We start from the raw sequence: 21303 nt of genomic DNA, 5'->3' as shown, positions 1-21303 counted from the left end.
CCCTCCACACCCTGTGGCACTGGTGTGGCCAGTCAGCTCATCACTGGGGGTGAGGGCTCATTCACTAAACTTGTTCTTCAGGTCAGATTTCCAAAACATCTTCCCACCTTTTTGCTGCTTATAACAACAGCTCCCTTGCTATCCTACCGTGGTAGGTTGTGTACTTCATTCCCTGGTATAAACCACCCACTGAGGCCTTTGGTGTGACATGAGACCAGGGGACTTGGGCAGCACTTCGTTAAATGCTTTATCAACCTTTTCCAGCCCCAAGCAGTGAGGTTTCCATGGGCTATGCCCCAAAACTTACACTGATCACACACCTCCTTCCACACACGGATGCCAAAAGCAGTTGTTAATATCGTGACAGTTCCTCTTCTATGGAATGGAGTAAGAAACAATCATTTCTGCTCTTAAAAGATACCTGCCTTTTAGCTATGCTCCATCGCCTGGATTTCTCTTACTGCCAGAGCTTTTAACATCAGCTTTGCTCTTTATCCAGGTCATGCTGAGATCTCTTTTCCCATGCACTCACTCCTGAAGTGCTCCTAGATAGTTTGCTGCAGTGGAATTTCCTGCCAAGGAACACTTATATTTTGCTGCCTGATATATTCCTCATTACTGCCTCAAAAATGGCAAATTCTTGTTTTCTTCTTCAAGCTAGTGGTACCCTCCGGCTGAACATCCCTGCTCAGGAACTCGCCTTTGCCTATCCTAAGTATTTCTCTATATTTAGATCATTTCCAAAGATTATCTAAATCTGCCAGAGACCAAATGGTTTTGTGTTGATGAAAGCATCATGTGAGACCATATGAATTGGCCATGATACTGGTGAGATCCAGTTTTATGGAAATAGGAAAAAAAGGCAGAATTATCAGCAACCCTGGGAGTGTGACAGAGCCACACAGCACCTTTGACCTACCAGGCTGATCCCTACCACACTATCCACTGCCCGTGAGCACATTCACCGCATTGCAGTCAGCTGCTCTGACTGATTGCTGCTCCTCATGGTTGCTGGGCTTGGCTAAACAAGCTCAGCTCCAGGCTTAAAACTATAGTTACCCAAAACTACATCCAATTTCCCAACCTTTGTTTAACTTCTCATATTAAAGTAAGTCTTTAGTACAGTGAACTCCGTGAGTTGTCTCCCTGAAAAAGTTGTTTCCAGCGTGGGTCTGAAGCAGCAGCACAGACGTGTGGATGAACTATGGGCAGGGGGGACTCCTCTCCCGTCTGTAGCCGGGGTGAGCCCCCGGGGGCGCGGGGGGTGTGAGTTCCAGCTGCTGTCACCAGAGACACGGACAGCCTGCGGCAGGGACAGATTCAGGACCGCCGGGGATGAAGGCAGCACACACCCCATGGCAACCTCTCGTTGCCCTCCGGCACTACCCAGCCTGTGAGGCACATCGGCGGTGTCCAGACTTGCACCCCAAACTGCGGGAAGGGCTGAAGGCAGTGCCAATGACTGTGCTGGGAAAACCCTGAGCGAGTCAAACACACAGGCAAGAAGCAGTGCGAGCCCGAGGGGTGCTCTCCTCCACCCGGAGCAGGCTGCAAAAGCAATACATCGAATTTTAAAACACCAGAAGAAGGGCAGGGTGTCAATTGGGTGACGGAGCTGGAAGCGCAGCCTCCAACGCGCAAATCGGCTGAAGCGAGATCAGAAACAGTCATCTTTTTAGGCGCAGAGCCCTTTCAGCGCTGGGATCCGTGGGATTTTCCTGCCTGCAGAGGTCAGCACACGCAGGAACACCCGCGGCCAGCGCCGCTGGCCCCGGGGACAAGGGGCACAGGGACGCAGGGACACGGGGACACAGGGACACAGCGACGCCGGGAGCCGCGGCCCAGCCAGGGAGGCAGCAGCCGGGGCGGCTCCCGAGGGACGCGTGGGACAAGGTACGTGGGGGTTCGCGTTCGCACGAAGCGAAAGGAGTCGCGGATTTTCCTTACGCAGCCTCGCGGAAGAGGAAGCGTCCCTGACTCCCAGCGCCGCTTCCCGTGACGGCTCAAGGGCAGCGCTGGGCGACTCCAAGCCTGCGTACCCAGCACCCTGCCCGGGGGCTTTCCCCTCTCCCGAGGCAATGAGGCACTTTGAATTAAAGGCCTGAATATCAGAAAAGCAGGAATTAATAACACATTTGCAGGAGTTTCCAGAGTTTACGTTTCTTGAAGTAATGGAATGTTTGGGAAGGCAGCAGTCTCTTCAAGGGAAAAATCTGGTTTATTTTCCATACACTACACCTTTTTTTACTAGCATCCTGCGACAAATCCTGCTAAACATGGGGATTATAAGTTTGGGAGTTAACGTAAATAAAGCTGAGCTCCATGGCAGGACACAGGGAGCACAGGAAGTGCCTGTGAGCCCCAAGTCAGAAACTCCCTTAAATATTAACACATAGGTGTGGGATATTGCCACACTAACTGATAAAATATTGCGGACAGACTGGGGAAAGTAAAATATTTTACGTTTAAAAATATATCATGAAACCTGCAGTTTGAGTTCTTAAAAGTACCATAAATCTCCATTGTCCACATCACTGCAATGAGGACAGGATAGGTGCCTAAATATTCATGTAACCCCCGTGCAGGTACAACATCTCGGCCAGCCTACCGAAACCACTCCTCGCTGTGCCAACACCTTCATCAGGCATCCACTGACGGGCTCCAGGATGGCTCTGCTGGAGACCAGCAAGTACTCGCAGGGCTCAGTGTTTGGCAACGTGAATCCCGACCTGGCCAGCGAGAGGCAAACTGCCTCCTTCTGCGTGGAAAAGCTCACGGCCCTGCTGGATGGTGGCGCAGAGCAGACTCGGATACGGAGAGCGGTGGGTGAGTGAGCCCTACAAGGCCCTGCTGGGGAGCTGGCACAGGCCGTGCTTGGGTGTCCCTGCTGTTCTGCTCCTCCTTTGCAGCATGGTGGGGTTTGTGCTTCTGGGCATTTGCTTATCACCCATCTCTTAAAAAAGTAGAAGTGTGGAGCTGGAGTCTTCTCTTAGTGTAAATCAACACAACTCCTCCGCAGCCACTCCTGCTGTCTGAAGCTTTTCCTCCTCCCTGCTCCAATCCCCAGTGTCTCTGGCAGGACTGGTTAAACTGGAATACAAGAACTGAGGGTTGAGTGTCCCTGTGTGAGTGGGATGTGTGCAGGGGCTTAGTGCTGCTGTGCAGCAATGCACACCATATGTGAGCCACAGCCAGCGACCCTCCTCGGCACATCAGGCTCATCCAGGTGGGGAATGTCTTGCGTGGGTGGCTCAGCAAGGCTGAGCTGCTCTCACTCGTCATGAGTGTGCCAAAAACTGACTGTATGCTCAGAAGGAACAGAGGAACCCTCTCTTTTGTCTCTGTAACTACATCTGTATTATACACTTATCAAACAAGAACAGCATAGGCCACTGGGATCGCACACTTCATGGTGCCACTGGAATTCAGTGTAACCTTACATGTAAATAGACAAAGCAAAATGGAGCAGGGGCAGTTTCCAGGCAGACACAGAAATAGTGACTCTGAGTTGCTTTGCGACACTGCCATGGGCTTGTAACATCCCAAACCAGAGCACTCATGCTGATCAAGACACCCAGCACGGTCCAGCCATTAGCCACCCTCTGGGCAAAATCCAGCTAACCAGAGCCCTTGCTGGAACAAGGATGGGAGCAGCAACTGGAAGCAGAGGGATCCATAGCATCTTGAGATTAGCTCAGGTGGTAAGAGCATGGTGCTAATAATGCCAAGGTTGTGGGTTCAATCCTGATTTGGGCCATTCACTTAAGAATTGGACTTGATGATCCTTGTGAGTCCCTTCCAACTTAGAATATTCTGTGATTCTGCCACAAAGTCACCTCTTACTCTCTGAACAGGGATGGTGCCTTACCCTGCAGAGTCACCATTTCCACTCAACAGACCCCTCAGGCCCCCTCAGTTCCCCTTCTCCTTCCCCAAACCCACGGCTTTTCAGAGTTAGATATGACAACCCTGGGAGCCAGGACTGGCAAAATAAAACTTGCCTACAGGCAGGTGCTAATAAGTCACAGCATCAGTATCCATGGGTCCAGTCCTGCCCACTCCTCCCAAGCAGGGCTCAAGACACTGCCTGCACCTCCCCAGCCCCAGGAGAACCAACTCTTCTGTGTTGCCTTGCAGTGGAAGCTATCCAATCCGACCCTGTATTTAGCAGTGAAAACCAGTATTTCCAGACCCAAAATGAGAGGTACGAAGCAGCAGTCAGGAAGGCTGTTCATCTCCAGAAAAAGATGCATGAGATGGGATGGACTGAGAATGGACCTGAATATAAGTACATTTACAGGTGATTTCTCTTTATTTTTTTGTTAATGAACAACTCTTTTTTTCAAAGTTTTGGATGCCTACAAGAATCAGCTTTAGCAAAGGGTGGGAGAGACCAACAGCTGACAGAACAGGTTTGGATAAAAACATGGTGCAGGTTTTTATTTTAGCAGCACACTTGGGAAAAGGGAAAATGGTGGTACACAGCAGGGAACTTCTCAGAGAGCAGCACATGGGTACAGCATGATAGATCACAGCAGTTCACAGCCACAACATGATATTTCCGCTTCAGCAAGCTCCTTACTTGTGCTACAGCTCTCATACCACCCCTCAGACATTTTTAAATGTATAACCAGTATTGGAAGTGGTGCTGTTGCTGTTACATTACTGACTTACAACTAAAATAAAGATGACATTTTGTCCATCTAGAAAACCCATATTATATTAAGGGCGGGGGAAGGAAGGAAAGAAAGAAAAAACTCACCTTAGTTTTTCGGTAAATGGGAATAAAATATTTTCACAATCCTTTCTTTATAAAATTTTCTTAATGCTTTGTGTGGGGTTGAGCTCCAGAATTCAATTACTTGCCCCTCCTTCTTTCTCCCTTTGCTAAATAAATTCCTGGCTCACTGTTGCCTGGTGCACTCTCTACATACCCAGTAGGAAGGTGCAAGTTCAGAAGCATCACCAGAGGGGCAAAGCCCCTTACAGCTCACCACTGACACTCAGAGCCACTTTCTAGTATTTCATAGAATCCTAGCACAGTTTGGGTTGGAAGAGACCTTTAAAAGTCCTCTAGTCCAACACTCTGCAGTGAGCAAGGACATCTTCATCTAGATCAGGATGCTCAGAGCCCCATCCAGCCTGACGTGGAATGTTTGCAGGGATGGGGCATCCACCAGCGCTCTGGACAAGTTGTTCTAGTGTTTCACCACCCTCATTGAGAAAGAATTCTTCCTTATATCTAGTCTAAATCTACTTTCTTTTAGTTTAAAACCATTACCTCTTGCCCTCTGGTAACAGGCCCTGCAAAAAAGTTTGTCTCCATCTCTAATTTTTTATGCTAAACTCTTCACTGCCTACCGTGAACGGGACTAATGAAGGGGGAACTCCTCCATCAAGAGCTCTTGGACCTGATCATTATATTCCCATTTAAAAGCAGCTCTCCACTCCTCCCTCAGAAGAAAAAAGAAATCCCAGCATATTTTAAAAACCTGATGAAATTCCACCCCCTCTCCCACCCAGGTGTGCTTTTATCAGGCCCCCTGATGCCGAGGGCTGTGGCAGGGCCAGCCCTGTGTTGTCCCATTTTGCTGGATTAGGAGCAGAGCTGCCTGGCAGGGCAGCTCTTGCCTAATGAAACACCAGGTGAGCACCAAGCTCTTATGACAGAATCCCGGTGCTCCTGGTGCCAGGCACAGTGAATCACTCGCACAATTTAAAATCGAGCTTTTCAAATTGCAGCTAAAGGAACGTTATTTCTGGACAGGCTGCCAAGGATTCATTAAGTCATTTTCTGTTAATCAAAGCAATTTCCTTTTAACTTCTTTGTTCATATTTTTCCCCCCACTGTTTCAGCATGATTGATTCTCTCTCAGGGCCAGTATAAAAGAAAGGTCAGAATCATTTGTTAACAATAAAAGGTATCTGTATGGAAGGAGATGCTCACTAGAGCACTGCAGTAAAGCAATGTGCTAACAGCCACCCAGCTACTGAGAACAGCACAGCCACTTACTTGTACATGGTCCTATATCTGTGAGGTGATTCAATCAGATTTGAGGAATCCCAGGAAGAGGGACTATATTCCTCATGTTTTCTTAGGATTTCTCACACACAGAAAAAGCTTAAAACAGATTAATTTCTGATTTGCACCATGGAAATGGCTGTACCCAAGTTCTCATACACAGCTTCTGGAATAGTGCTTTTTAGGATGTATGCAGAGGATCATGGCAAAGGGCCTGACCAGACAATAAACCAGGTGTTATGCAGATGTATTTGAATTTTCCCACAAGAAAACAAAACATGTCGAGTCAGGCCAAATCTCCATGAAACCCAGTATTGTTCACTGACAGCAACAGAAAGCAAACACATAGCAAAAAGTACAGCAACAAACCCAACATACCAATCTATTTCCCCAGAATGGGAAGGCTCAAAAAATCCAGATACCTATGTGTAATTCAGTTTAATCTGCCCCACAGTGAATTGCCAGGGTTTGGGGGTTTTAAAGAAGGGTGGGGTTTTTTTGGTTTTTTGACTTTTTTAGTTCAGCCTCAACATATGAATTAAATAATCAGGAAATAAAAAAAAGATATGAAGGGCTCACAAGCCTCAGAGCCACAGGAGCTTTGGAGCCGGGCTGTGTTTTTAGCTGAGCATCTGCTACTCAGAACAGATAATTCCTCCAAGAGCGACTGAGATAATGAGCGAGCAACACTTAAGCAAACTGCTATGAAAGAAGGAACAAAAGCAGCTTGGAAGAGCTCTTTTCCTGCAACACTGTGCTGCTGCTGGCTGCTGGATAAAGTATGACAAGGCAGAAATCAAAAGGCAGCAGGTGGTACCGTCTGGTGACCACCGCAGTGCCACTGCCTCATTCATCACATGCCTGGAACTTCATCCCTTTAGAAATACCCCTTGTGCCTTCTCCGCAGGGCGCTGTCCGGGGACGTCGCGTTTCTCCTTCACCGCGTCTTCATGAGAAGTATTTCGGTGCTGGGCTCTGACAAACAGATTGCCAAGTGGATTCCTCTCGCCACCCAGCTCCGGCTCATTGGAAGCTACGCCCAGACTGAACTGGGACATGGTAAGGCTGTGGGGAAAACAGTGTTTCCTTAGGACAAAAGGCTGCAGCCAAATTCTCATGGAAATTTGAGTCCAAACTGTCCATCCTTCCCTGGGGACAGGGGTGGCTGGGTGGAAATGCCTCCTCATGTTAGAGGTCGATGTCCTCAGTGTTCCTCTGCAAGCTGAAGATGCACTGGCTTTGGTTTTGTCAATATGGAAAACTTAACAAGAGCGAGGATGAAAGCCTGTGGTTGGACAGCAGGCAGTCACCAGCAGGGGAGGGGATCAGCCAGGCAGCTTGTCCAGCTGATGGCTGTCACCAGGAGCCAGGCAGATGCCTGAGTACCACAGGGCTCAAGAGATTTGTGCAAGAAATGGTGTGGGGTCATTGCAAGCATTGGCCTGTGGTTCTTGTCAGAAGGGTAAACCACAAAACCCTGATAATACCCACACCAGCCCCCAGGGACCCTTCACTCCCTCCATCCTTGTGTTACACCAGGAGATAGAATTTTTTTTAAATTTCTTTTTTTAAAGGCACTTATCTTCAGGGTTTGGAAACAACAGCCATCTTTGATATTGCTACTCAGGAGTTTATACTGAACACACCAAAGATCTCTGCCATGAAGTGGTGGCCTGGAGACAGTAAGTACCACACAAAACATTTTGGGTTTCCTCATTTGCCTCCTTTACTTACTCCACCTACCCTGCTTAAGCTCCATGTTTGAGGGCCCAGGTGCTAGCAGAGGACTTCTGTAAGAGGTGTGCTCACTGAGAGGCAAGAAAGGGGTTTGACCAAGTTCAAAGGCCAAGAAGGGAGCCACTATCGTCTACCAAAACCCCTTGGGTGGCAGGGCTGGAGAATTTCACTCAGGGAAACTCCTGCCTCTGCAGGAATAAATCTTCTTTCTAAATGATACTCAGGCAACCAAAAACTGCAGGGAGGTCATCAGCATAAAGGATTCAAGTCATCAGACAGTCTCAGCATAAAGGATTCAAGTGTGAAATTCTTGGCTCCCTTCAGGAAGGTATTTCACAGAAAATAACTGGAGTCACTGCAACAGCCACAGCACTTCCCACTCTCTCAGCACTGCATGAACTTTAACTGCTTTTCTCATATTCTGATGCAAAACTATTAATCCAAGCCTTGTGGGCAGCAACAGTGGCAGAATGATGGTGCAGCTTCTGAGAGCCAAGAGCAGGCTCAGATTTAGGCTTCCAGCACCTGTGGCTCAGACCTGTGCTGAGCCCCTACCTTAGTGGGACCTAACACACAATTACACTGACCGCTGTTAACTGTGGAAGTGTTTGTGCTGTACCTTGTCTTAAGGGAATGGGGCTGTTTTTCTTCTTGCAGTGGGACGATCAGCAACCCACACGGTGGTCTTTGCTCAGCTGTACATCCACGGGAAGTGCTATGGCATCCATCCCTTCATCGTGCAGATACGCAGCCTTCAGGACCATTCACTCTGCCCAGGTAAACAACCCCAGACACCTCAGCACTTGGGCAGGTGCTCTGCCTATTTTGCCCTTAAAGGTTTTCTAAAACACTGGGCCCAGGGAGAGTTAAAATTGCCAAAACCAACCCAAGACAGATAGCCAAGGCATAGTTATCATTAACCTCAACCTTCTTATCTAAAGGGAAATCTAACATATCCTCAGGCATGTTCAGACCTCTCGTCTTAACCAGAAGCCTGGCCTGCTCTGAGCACCTCTCCATTAACACCTCAGTTCTGGCCCCAGCCAACACAGATCCATCTGTTGATGGATCATGGAAACAAACTACTACAAGGCATTCAAATGCCTGTTTCACCCCTCAGGCGAGATCTTCCATGCTGGGGAAGAAGCAGAGCTGAACATGCCCTTCCCTTGAGATCCCCAGCCTGACACAAAATAAGGGAGAAAAAAGTTCAAGTGGAAGTAAGCAGGCTCTGTTTTCTCCTACTGCAGGCATAACTGCAGGAGACATTGGTCCCAAAATGAATTTTGAGGCCATTGACAATGGCTACCTCATGCTGAAGAACGTGCGCATCCCCCGGGAGAACATGCTGAGCAAGTTTTGCGAGGTATGTATGGACTCACATCACAGACTTGCCCATCAGACTCTCATTGCACAACCAGAGAGACGACAGGGACTTGCCTAAATTTAGGACAAAAATCTTCCTTTGAGGTGTCTGCAAGTCTCTGAGGTTTTATCAAGGGCAGAAGTTACCTGAATCCTAAATGAAACTCGGTGTCAAGAATTCCACATTCAGACGCCGGGGATAACAGGGCTGGCAGAACCTATCTCAGCCAGAAACAGTAAGAGTTTGTCTCTTTAAACAGATATCTTCCATCCATCACACATAAAAACATTGTTTGCATTCAGTGAAGGATTTTTATGTCCATTTTACTCTATGCTTAGTGATTACACAGCCACCTTAGTATTGAAGAAGGCGGCATCTAACACCCTCTCTCTACTCCAGGTTCGACCAGACGGCACCTATGTAAGACAGGGGTCACAGAAGATTAATTATTTCACAATGACTGCAGTGCGCATTTCCCTCATTTCAGACGAGGTTCTGACCCCCCTCATGAAAGCCTGCACCATCGCCATCCGGTACTCCGTGGTTCGCCGGCAGTCCAAGTTAAAGCCTGGGTAATGCCACACAGAGCCTGCAGCAGTGGGAAGGGGACTACACACCACGTTCCCCTGCACCAGTTTGTGTTTCTGCTTTTCATCTTATCTTTCAGCCCATCACTGGCTGATTTCCTGGCCCAGGCAGGGCATGACGAACATGCTCCCCCGTTATTTACATTAACGAGCTTCAGTCAAAGTACAAGAGAATGTTTACAGTTCTTTCCAAGATAAGTTTCATAGTTTGAATAGCTCAGCGGTTCAGGCAGGCAACTTATTTTTTTATAACTGGCCTTCCCCTAATGCAATCCCATAACTCAGCAGAATCCAGACAAAGTGGACAAGTTGCTGAATTCTTATTCCATAGCATCCTACTAGTGGGTGCAACGTTAAAATACCTTCCAACATCCAGAAATCCAATATTCAAGCTTTACAACACTGAATTGTATTAGTCTGGTAAGAATCCATGTTATTTTTAATTTGAATGGATTACAAAAATTTCCATTTAAATCTCCTGTCAAAAGCAGAAGGATCCTAATGAGAACATGGTTTGGTTCAAACACAAACCAAACAGAAGAGCACAGCATGTTGAACAATTGTAATAACCAATTCCAATGACTGAAGCCCTGACTGTACTAACCACAGAAAAAGAGGTAAAGAACATCCAAAAAAAGCTCAAAATAATTTAGACACAAATTTTTTTGAGTCTACACCCAGGGCCACAAAGATTCTGTTTGAAAAGCAGAAGTTTTTCAGGGTGTAGTGGCACCATCTCCCCTGGAACAGCTTGCTGTCCTTGAAGGCTTCATCCTTTTCCTCTCTCGCAGTTCCTGTTCCCCCTCTGCACTGAGCCTTTTCTGTGCTGTTAGGCTGGTTCATCAACACAGCAGAAAAATCCCTTTTCTTTTCTCGAAGGGTTTGTCTCTCCAACAGCTCAGCAAGCTGGGCAGATTTGCTGCCACACCATCAGCTCAGTCCTGTTTGCACACTGCTTCTTGGTAATGAAAAATGCTATTTTTTGTTCTGGGACTGTAGCAGTAGCTATGCCTGTGTCCACACTTTCCCTAGTTTATCAGCTGTCTTCCAACAGGGAACAAGAAGCAAAAATCCTTGACTACCAGACTCAGCAAGAGAAACTGCTGCCCCAGTTGGCAGCAGCCTATGCCTTTCATTTCATCAACAACTACCTGCAGGAGCTGTTTGACAGGGGGTACAGAGAGATCCAGAGGAAGAACTTTGACATGCTGCCAGAGGTGAGCTGCAGCAGGATTCATACGGCACTTCTTATCTCCAGATATCAAAGGATTTTAGCAAACTGGACAAGCATTCCTCTCGCTAGAGAACTGGAGAAAGAGGAAGCACTAGGAGATCAAATGTCCCAGGTCCACAACCAGTCAGCGACAACATTCACTCTACCACCCCAAATTTTTTGTTTTGGGAACTATTGCAAAGTCCTTGAAAAGCATGTCTGTTTGCTAAAAACCTCGTTCCAAGTGGCTGGTGGCACACAGTGTTATTTCACAACTTCATCTACAAGTGCACATGCAAATACTCTCTTCTGAGCCAAAACCAAAAATGTGACTTTTTAGATGGAACAGAAGATTTTGCAATTGGGTGCTTGAAATGAAAACACACTCTGAACAAAGGTGGCCGAAGCCACAGCTGGTTGAGAGAAACCCAAAAATGCATAAACTGACTACAGTGTGCCCAGCAGGAGGGTGTGCAGCATCCCAGGCAGACACCAAAGGCCAGGCTCAGGGAGATGGGTGCTACCAGCATGCAAAGGGGGACCCAACAGGGATTTCATGTCCAGAAATTGCACAAGATTAAAAAAAGGAAATTTATTCTGAGGATTGTTTTAGAACACTTACACCAATAACACTTTGCTTTTGGTTTTTTCCCTTTTTTTTTAACAGCTCCATGCATTGTCTTCGGGCTTTAAAGCCGTGATCACTCACCAGGGCACTGCAGCAGTGGAGATCTGCCTCCGGGCCTGTGGGGGACATGGCTACTCCCTGCTGAGTGGACTCCCTTCCTTGTATACCAAAATACTTGCCTCTTGTATTTATGAAGGGGAAAACACCATCTTGCTCCTGCAAACTGCCAGGTAACAATTCCAATGTGTTCATCTAAAAGCCTGTGCCCTCGTTTATTCAGCCTCTACCACTTCTTCTCCAAAACCAGTAAAACCAGCTACTCCTTTCTCACAGCACCTTCTAAAAATACAGCTCAGGACATAAACTATTCATGCCTTCTGTCTAACAGGCATGGAGGTGTGTGGGATTGGATTATCTCTTCTATTTTTGGTTTGGGGACGTATGCAGGTGCTGTTCTGCATAACCTCATTTTCCTCTTTGCCTCGTAGCACAGCAAACACATTGCTATACAAGTTTTGTGGTTTATTTTTTAAGCAACCATTGTAACAATGGTACAATGTAACACAATATTGGTAAAAGTGAGGCCAGAACACAATATTGGTTGAGATTCAGAGAAAACAAAGTTGTTGGATACTGAAAGTGGATGAGTCATGCTCCAAGAACACCACTTTCCTCTGAACACGCAGACTGATGTTCATCCGGAGCGCATGAAATACAGGAAAAAAACTACAGCTGCTTGAACTTTTAATAATGTGTGTTTTTACTAGAAGGAGAAAACCAGTGCACTTCCCAGGGACAGAGCAACCATGTAGCTCTGTGCTCGCATGCAGACACTTCTGGGCTCATTACTGCTTCTTCAAGAAGCAAGATCAACAGCAAGGTCAAGAGAAATGCTGTAACTTTTTAATGCCAGACCTGGTCAGTCTAGCTCATAGCAAAGGTGCTAAAAAATAAGGGAGTGGAGAATTCTCCTTGTACACAATCTCCAAGAAAGGGTCTCATGTTTGTTAACATAATGTGACTGTGTGTTGGGGATCACAGAGGGTAAGATTCCCAGAGCATTAAGACTCAGGTTGCAAAGTTGATAATGTATCTAATCACCACACCGCTGAGACTGCTAAAAGCCACAGCAAGTTTCTGCTGAAAAGCCCATCACTACAGGCTGCTGTAGCATTAAATACAGTAGATAGGCTACGCCTGAGAGCCACCACAGATCAGGTTACTGCAAGTAACAGGCAAAACGAAAGGTCATTACTTGTTCAAGTCCGTTCTGGACCACTGCAGCACCTTGCTGCTCCTTACCTGCTCCCGCTTTACTTTTTGCATGACTATTTGCTGTGTGCAGATCACCACCATACCCTGCTCTGACTTTGCTCTCTTCCCAGGTTCCTGATTAAGTGCTTCATGGCAGCCAGCGCTGGCCAGCCTGTTCCACCATCTGTCACTTATCTGGCTGCAGTGAAACCTGGGAAGTGTCCAGCCAAGAACAAGTCAGATTTTCTCAGTCCAGATATTTACACTGAGGCCTATCAACACGTGGCAGTCAGGTCAGTACGGAGAACGGGAGACATCAGAAATGTGTTCAGAGCTCAGCTTCTTCCTTCATTTCAGGGGAGGTAAAATAACATAAGTTACACAAGGATTGGCACCATCTGCTCCTGAAAGAGAAAAGGAAGACTACACAGGATTAACAGCCATGTCAGATGTTCGGTATGGAGCTTTCACACTCAGTTCTTAAGCCACGTGCTACCAAACAACTACGTTCACAGAGCTGGTGGCACCATTTAAGTAAATCCCAGACCACATCACTGAATTGCCATCCAATAAAACCTTTAGGCAACTGGATCCTGAGCAGTTTTATACAGAATGTTAAAATTTCACATACCTGAGAAAGGGATGTTTGTTTTCAATTAACACCACAGCAAACACAAAGCCTCTCATTCTGTCTGTAGCCTTTCAACGACACATTCAGCCACTCAACACAAGTAATAATGGTACCATGAGTGGTCTCATTGGAATTATGTGCATGGTTATGGGCTCTATAGGTGTCATCTCTGAAAACCAGGTAAAGAGACAACCCTGCTGTCATTGAAACCAGTGTAAAAACAGAGCCACTTGCAAAATCTTTGGTGTCAATGGGAGCAGGATTTGAATCCCTGTGTAGAAAAGGAGAAACATAATGTAAGAGCAGTCCAGTATTACTATTTGTTTTGCAAACTCTCCTTACAAACACGATCTAGGAAAAGCTCAGCCAACCCCTTGGTAAACTACCCTGGAAGCTGAGAAGGCAGAAATCCTCCAGTACCAGGGTGGTCTGGGTGCTTCCCCAGTTTGTACTCAGATTTTGCATGATCTAAGTTCACTAACACTCAGTGTAGATAACTCCAGATGTCAGAAATGCCAGTTTGCCATTCGAGCACACGCGACTCCGAATGAGAACCGTGTGCATGTGGGCTGCTCCATCCACAAACATTGTGCCTTATGCTTTTTCAATTTTCCAGGCTCATAAGCAGCACAGCAGCTAAACTACAGGATTTGATTCAGTCTGGAGCCAAGAAGTACGACGCGTGGAACCAGTGCACTGTGCAGCTGGTGCAGGCTGCAAAGGTTAGCAAAATTTATCTGCTTATTTGATGTTTGTCTTCATGATACAATATGCAACAGAAATGGCAGGATTAGCTTAAAACCTCAGTGCTGTTTATTGTTTTCTGTTGGCATCTAAGGGACACCACAAAGACCATCACTGTGGTCTGCATGGTGGAAAACTCATAGAAAGAAGCAATTCCTGATCTGAAAAATTTCCTCTCTGAAGAGGTCAGGTAGAAAAGACTAGGAGGAGGAGAAATGGAGAAAAATACCTTCAACAGTTATGCTGCCACTGCTAGCCTAATCAGGCATCCCATATCCTGTAACAAGAACCCACCATCTCCAGCCAACATTCACCTTTCTGTAAGAATCCAACATTTCTGGCTCCCAGAGGAAAGTCTTCCCAAAGCCACCCCACTGAAAGCTGGTAGAGTGACAGCAAGGGTGAAACATGCCTGGTATTTCTTCCATCTGCCTCCCAAGGAAAGATAACTGCAAGGAAAACAACGAAGTGCAACGTTAACTACTACCGAAAGAAAAATCAAATCAAAGTCAAATTAATAAGACATGCTTCAGATGAAGTAGGATTGGGACAGCAACATTTGTTCCCCAAAACAAGAGTTAGTGCAGAACTAAGCAGAAAACAGAGCAGGAGGGGAGAAAATACCTAAATTTTAATGAAAACGAAACCCGTCAATGTTTCTGTATCTCCAAAAAACAAATTTTTTTTTAATATGCAATTAAGTGCAATTCCTCTGCAATTATGGTGAAAGTCTTCCTTCCTTCCTTCCTTCCTTCCTTTGCTGAGGAAAGGGAGATTTTGAAACAGATCCATGATTTTAACTTCATTGAATTTTTAATGAAAAACATCTAGTTGTAATCTACCATTCAGACAGACTGAAATGGACTCAGCAAAAGCCCCTGACAGGGAAAAAGGAATCATACACATACCTGGCAGGGGTGATCACCACCATCATGGTGGTTTCATAGTAGGGACAAGCCCCCTTGTAGTCAGTCAATTAGATGAAGTCCTTGATGAGTCAAACCTTTCTCAGCAACAGCCAAGAACCTTTCAAAACCATGGGAAGTGTTGATACAAGCACAGATATAAATCCTTCAAAACAAGAACTCACTGACTAAGGGAGCAAAGACTTGATGTCAGCAGCAGCATTTTTTGTGGTCACCTGTCCTCTGTGCATCACCCCACATTTTCAATTAGACAGACTCACTGGAAGCAGCAAATATTCAGTGCTGGAACTTTGAAAATAAGCTGTGCCCTTGCACAGAGAGAAATAAGAGAAATAATAAGAGAAACTGTGCCCTTGCCTCAAAAACAAAGTAAACCTCCCATGAACAAAGTGACTTTTAAAAATTACATTCCCAATATTTTTTTAAATGTAAATATATTTTTAGGGGAGTGAAACGGAAGCAAAATGTTCCCATTCAAGATTACCTCTAGAAAAAGCTCTGACCAGCACCCCCTGCATACAAACCTGAACAAGTTGTTTCCTCCTGCACCCACTCAAATGGGTGGCCAAGGTCTCTGGACTTTAGAGGAGGGGAGATCATATGTCAGAGGAGCTAGAATCCAACTCTCTCTGAGAAGCAAGGAGGAGAATGAACCTAGACATGAGACTAGTCAGAAATAAACCATTTCTGAAGAGCCTAACATATGCAGAGGGCTGGCTGTGGTATTGTCAGTGGTGACTGTGCTGCTAGACTCCTCAGAAAATTAGATCTTGGCCCCTAAAGTTTCTTAAATAATTCCGAGACAGGAAGAGTCACCCAAAACCCTTGAGTTTGCCCCATAACTTTAGAATCTTGATATAATCTGCTGCCTTCTTGGGGCATTTCTGTATTTACTTCTAATCCCACACTTTCCCTGGAGACTCACACACTCGACTGGCATAGCAACTCTATGAACTGATGCCTGCCAGCTCCCAGCTGTGTAGTTCAGACACTGGGCAGACTCCCCACACGTTAATTGCTTCAGTAGACACTCGGCTTCTCAGGCAGGTTCTGCAGTCCATGCTGCTCCACCGTGCCAGCAGGAAGAGCTTCAGTGCAGGTGTGCCATGCTTACACCCACAGCTGGGAGGAGAACTGTGCAGTGGGGGAGTGGAGCCACACAGTTCCCAACACCACCAACCACCCACAGCAGTGTCAGCATAGCAAGAGTCACCCCACAGACAGGTGGGGTCAACCTGCTTCATTAGCTCTGGACCTCAGCTAATATTTATGTAATTTGGCAGTCAGACACTTTACTGGTGTCTGACCCAGAAATTATCAGTTTTCTTAAAACCACAAAAGTGGGAGGTAAGTTTGGTTGTTCTTCAGTGACAACGTTTCCAGAGCTGAAGCCTTGTAGACACTGATCCCAAAGTACCATGAACCCAAGGTCTTCAAGTAAAGAGGTTTTTTCTGTTGATGTACAATCAAGATTCACTTGCTAGGGGTCAACACAAGTACATTCCAATGTGTTTCCTTCACACAAACTCTTTGGGATATTAATCAGAAATATTTAGAGTAAGTACTAACATGATTTCTGAAGCAGCTTTCTAGAGTTTACAAATACCACAGTGTTGACTGTTTACAACCCTAATTCTGTTGTCTGCTGTTGCTTGTAAGACATGAATGCAAAAGGCCTGGTCACCCAGCAAACAAAGGATACAGACTGGAGAAGTGCCAAGGAAATGAAAAGGTTTTATATTCTTTGCAAGAACATTTGAGTCACTTGACCTACTAAAAGTGTTTTGAGGTGCATTCACTGTTGATTGCGTTTGTTTTCCAGGCTCACTGCCACTACATCACAGTGAAAAACTTTGCAGAAACTGTGGAAAAACTCGAGACCAAGGCTGGCATCCAGAGGATTATGAAACATCTCTGTGACCTCTTTGCACTACACGGGATCTTCTCGAATACAGGAGCCTTCTTGCATGATGGATACATATCTGCAGCTCAGATGGACATGGTCACAGCATCCTACCTGGACCTCCTGGCTGTTATTCGGTGAGCTGCTCGGGCAGGAGACACACAGCTATTCAGTTTGTCCCTGTAATAGATATAAAATGGTGCTACTGTACCTATGGCAACATCTCCACAGTCAATTCACCTCGTTCAGTTTTTATTTTCATTGCCTGGCAGCACTACAGATTGATTGAAACATCTACACAGAGCTTGTTTTCATGGTAAAACAGACCATAACAAGTGTCCAGCTCCTCTGCAATCTCTGAAAGTTCTGTAACATGAAATCTTAAATTATAAATGAAGAAGTCCTGAACACTTTATACCATTTTCAGTAGAGCGAAAACACGAAAATGTGTAGTCAGAGCAGCACTGGCAGGAGGCAGCCACAGCAACCCATCACACACTGCAGAATCTGCTCAAGCTGCAGCTAATACAGCCCACTCTGTTGCCATGGCTGAGCTGCAACTGGTACCCAAACAATCCTGCCTACAGCTACTTCAGATGCATCTGCTCGACACAATTTGTCACTAACTCTGTAAATTCTGAGTTATGTTAAGGTTTTCACTTACCACAACACTCACAAAGGCCTTTTGACAAAGCATGCATCTTTCACTACTCAGTGCTGTTTGTTTAGAACAGATTATGGTGCAGAGAAGTTTTGTGTAAAATTCTACTTAAGCCACGTGGAGAGAAACAAGAACACACCACAAGCAAGGGCTGAACAGGGCTGAGCCAAAGAGCAAGGTTTTTCAGAACTGATCACGGAATCTGAGTTAAGTGATGAGCTCAACATAACATTTGCAAAAGACTAACATGTTGTTGCCTCTGGAATTCATTGCAACTTCTGTTTTAGTCCACGCCTTGTTAACAGGATTCAAGAATGAAGTGAGTATTTACATATTTACAATTAGTAGAAAGAATACAAACACTTCCTGGTCTGTAGCAAAATCTCAGCCTTTCCCAAACCCCCAAAGAGCCCTTACTCAAAAGGAACTGGAAGATGCAAATGCCAACATTTGAGCAAAACATTTCGCATCCCGGTACCTTGGTGTGAGGTAGAGCCAGCATGACTTCCTACACGCAGGACAATGGGAGGACAAGGAAAAAGAAACCATCTCCTGCTTAGAAGAAGCTGCCTGTGCTGCAGCTCTCAGTTGCTGTCAGACTGGCTCCTAGTGTGGGTCAGGGTTGCTTTGCTCTTAGAGCCACAAAGAGAATAAAATACGTCAACACCTCATGATGAGGTAATAGAAATATTGAAAGGTAGATGGAGGTTGGAGATCAACAAAGCACTTCACATCAATCCAATAGCAACCTTCTTCCATTTTATAAGACAAACACCCACAGCGTGAGAAAAATAAGACAAAAATCAAAAGAAAGAACTGGCAGAGACTGCTGAGAAAACATCTGATGTGAGATTGAGTCCTGAATTAGGGAATTAGGGACAGAGCCCAGGTGATTACAAGACCCTGCAAACTCCCATTCAACAGCACAGACAATTCAGGGTATTAGTGGAACATTGCAGAACTGTTAGGGTTGGAAGGGACCTCTGGAGATCATCTAGTTCAATTCCCCTGCCAAGGCAGGGTCACCTAGAGATGCCTCTGAGGAATCAAAAGAAGCAGGCTTTCCCCCCCAGTATAGACAAGGAGAAAAACTGGCACAGACCTTCTAGGCTGAGGAACCTGGACAACTGACTTCCAAGTTTATCTTTATCTTCCCCCCTTACAAAGCGATACCTGCTTCAGTAACACAAATGTCACTGCTCTGCTCCGTAGGAAGGACGCCGTTCCGCTGGTGGATGCCTTTGACTTCACAGACAAGAGCCTGAACTCCGCGCTGGGCAGTTACGACGGGCAGGTTTATCAGCGGCTTTACGAGTGGGCTCAGAAGTCCCCCACCAACAAGGTATGGATGGGTTACAGCCAGACAACTTCCCCATTAGCCAGAGCAGAAACTGTTTGCTTTCCTTCTAATAAAAGTAATACAGATGAAAGATGTGAGCTTTTAATTCCTTGTATCTCACTCCGAACAATGACCTGTGACACTCCAATCGTGCCACCCATAGTCTGAGCTCAGACATTTAACCTAAAAATGAGTTAGAGCCTGCAGAGTACTAGAGCCTGTGCCAGGGAGCTGGGCTGTCATGTGCCACTCATGTGGTTTTGGTTTTTAAATTTGTATCACTGAGGTTACATTGTACAAAATAAGCTAAAATAAGTCTGTATACATATTATGAAACAGCACTAAATGCAGGGTATTTTATATACACTGATACTAGTGCAAAACTTGAGTTTTTTAATAATATGTTTAACCAGAATGAGTATAAATGTTAAACAAGGCAATTTCATCCTTCATGGTCTTTAGAACTTTACTTTCTCTTCTTAAGTCATCCATATTGTGGAGTAATGTAAAATTCTGCACGATGTAAATATGCATTGCTCTGTTTGAAAACTCATTTTGCCCTGAATGAGATTTTTACTGTGTTAATCAGTAGCCCTTTGAAATCCTACAGCTAAACACAAAATTTGCCTTCAGCAAACATTCAAGTCCAAGCATATTTTTTGAAGTTAAATAGTATTCTGTCCCATTTGGGATGAGTTGTGTGCTGGTTATGAAGGATAGTACACACTATAAGGAATGAGATCTTGCAAACAGTTGAAATAGCTGGTGGTTTGTTGTTTGCTTTTTTTTTTTTAAATAGTCTAGCTTTCTGTATTTCAGAGATTGTTCTTAAGAAAAAAATTATAGCCTTTCTGTTCTTAATTGCCATTAATTCCCTTCCACATTCTCTCTCTGAACAGATGAGCCCAGCCTACGAGAGGTATTTGAAGCCACTTCTTCACAACGCACTATCGAAATTATAAAGAACGTGTTCCAAGTGAAGGACACACGTTTCCTCCTGTTCTTTGTGCAGCAGTACATTTATGAAGCATCAGTAATGACTAATCAGAATTAATAATCAGTTGCTTACTTGCAGTTACAACAAGTCTGAAAGATTCTCAGCGAGCCATTTGCAATTAGACAGACGCCAAGCAGCGCCGAGTGGTACCCGCTGCTATGAGACAGCCCAGGAATGGTCCAGGGTTCGCTGTTTTGTAACCTGAAGTGTCCTGACAGCATCAAAACAAACAGCTTCCTTATTCTTTTTCTAAATCCACTATATGATGATTAAGGAAGAAAAAAAAAACCCACCACCACATTATGAACCCCCTCTCAGGGTGCTGGAACTATACAGTGCCTTCAAAAAAAAAACCCAAAACAACCAACTGTACTGAAAAATCCAGTGAAGGTAAAATTATGATCCTTCGTTTCTAAGAACAACTTGTTCTCTTCAGTCAAAAAGTATATTAGAAAGTACATCTGTTTGGACAATTAAAATAGCTCTTGACTTGCTCAGCAGTGGAATATTCCTGCCTAATGAAGATTCAGACAAAGCTGATGCCAGCTTCAGTCTGCAGAATTTACCTTCCCATTAATAGGGCCGCTCATCCTGTCTTTCTATAAATCTTGGTCTCCAATAAAGTGTATTATTTGCAATACTGCTTATCTAATTATTATACTTCATAATTATGGAAAGGGCAGGCTGATCCAGGCTAGTAATTAATTTGCTAGTAAATGAAGTGTTGCAAAGAACATCTTGTGATTATAATTCAATGCCACACAAGTATTTCTTACCACGTTGCAAGAAAGAAACAACTACTTTTCCTGAGCTTCATCGGTTCTGCTGCTCTTCCCTCCCTGATAGGAAGTATAAAGCTCTTGCTGCTGCCTCTTATTACATAAGTCAAAAACCTGCATGTATAAACAGGGAGAGACAAAATATGATAGACAAATACACTCCCAAAACAGGCCTTTAGAGTGAGAGATGGAATGGAAAGTTCCCACCTACTTGTGACAAGAACTTCACAGGATCCACTCCACAAAATAGGTATCAACTCTCTTACTCCCAACAGCATTCAAGTAAAAGCATAACCAGAAATTCTATTCATAACTATGACAAAGTGCCCAGGATAAGCAGAAATGTCAATGTGAAATAGAGTAAAGCCACAGAACTTGACTATCACCAGAAACAGCACTCTGCAGTTAAAATTATATATATAAAGTCACTTGATACAGTGCTGTGAACCAGATAACACTATTTAGCAGCTACAGTATTGAGGCTCTGTGTTCCCTCCATCCCTATCCTTTAGCCAG

General features: G+C 45.1%; 1 protein-coding gene across 1 annotated transcript; it reads left to right on the top strand.

Annotated features, from left to right (window-relative positions):
• Positions 1 to 1756: 1756 nt before the first annotated feature.
• On the top strand, positions 1757 to 20646 carry ACOX2 (acyl-CoA oxidase 2). The gene is made up of 15 exons (XM_017820588.1): positions 1757 to 1893; positions 2586 to 2826; positions 4138 to 4300; positions 6930 to 7081; positions 7597 to 7704; positions 8417 to 8536; positions 9010 to 9125; positions 9525 to 9697; positions 10767 to 10929; positions 11593 to 11783; positions 12939 to 13100; positions 14055 to 14160; positions 16931 to 17148; positions 18885 to 19014; positions 19911 to 20646. Exons 2-15 carry the CDS (start codon positions 2667 to 2669, stop codon positions 19971 to 19973), a joined length of 2025 nt encoding a protein of 674 aa, XP_017676077.1. The 5' UTR covers positions 1757 to 1893; positions 2586 to 2666; the 3' UTR covers positions 19974 to 20646.
• Positions 20647 to 21303: the final 657 nt, after the last annotated feature.

This window comes from Lepidothrix coronata, unplaced genomic scaffold, assembly GCF_001604755.1.
Source record: "Lepidothrix coronata isolate B3197 unplaced genomic scaffold, Lepidothrix_coronata-1.0 Scaffold84, whole genome shotgun sequence".
In the NCBI taxonomy this organism is placed as follows: domain Eukaryota; kingdom Metazoa; phylum Chordata; class Aves; order Passeriformes; family Pipridae; genus Lepidothrix; species Lepidothrix coronata.
The sequence above is the reverse complement of the archived record's forward strand: the minus strand, read 5'-3'. Positions and strand labels throughout refer to the sequence as shown.

Coding starts and splice junctions, on each gene's coding strand:
- ACOX2 (XM_017820588.1), top strand. CDS start 2,667: ATGGCTCTGCTGGAGACCAGCAAGTACTCGCAGGGCTCAGTGTTTGGC. Junction 7,705..8,416: donor GAAGTGGTGGCCTGGAGACA/GTAAGTACCACA, acceptor TTCTTCTTGCAG/TGGGACGATCAGCAACCCAC. Junction 9,698..10,766: donor CAGTCCAAGTTAAAGCCTGG/GTAATGCCACAC, acceptor GTCTTCCAACAG/GGAACAAGAAGCAAAAATCC.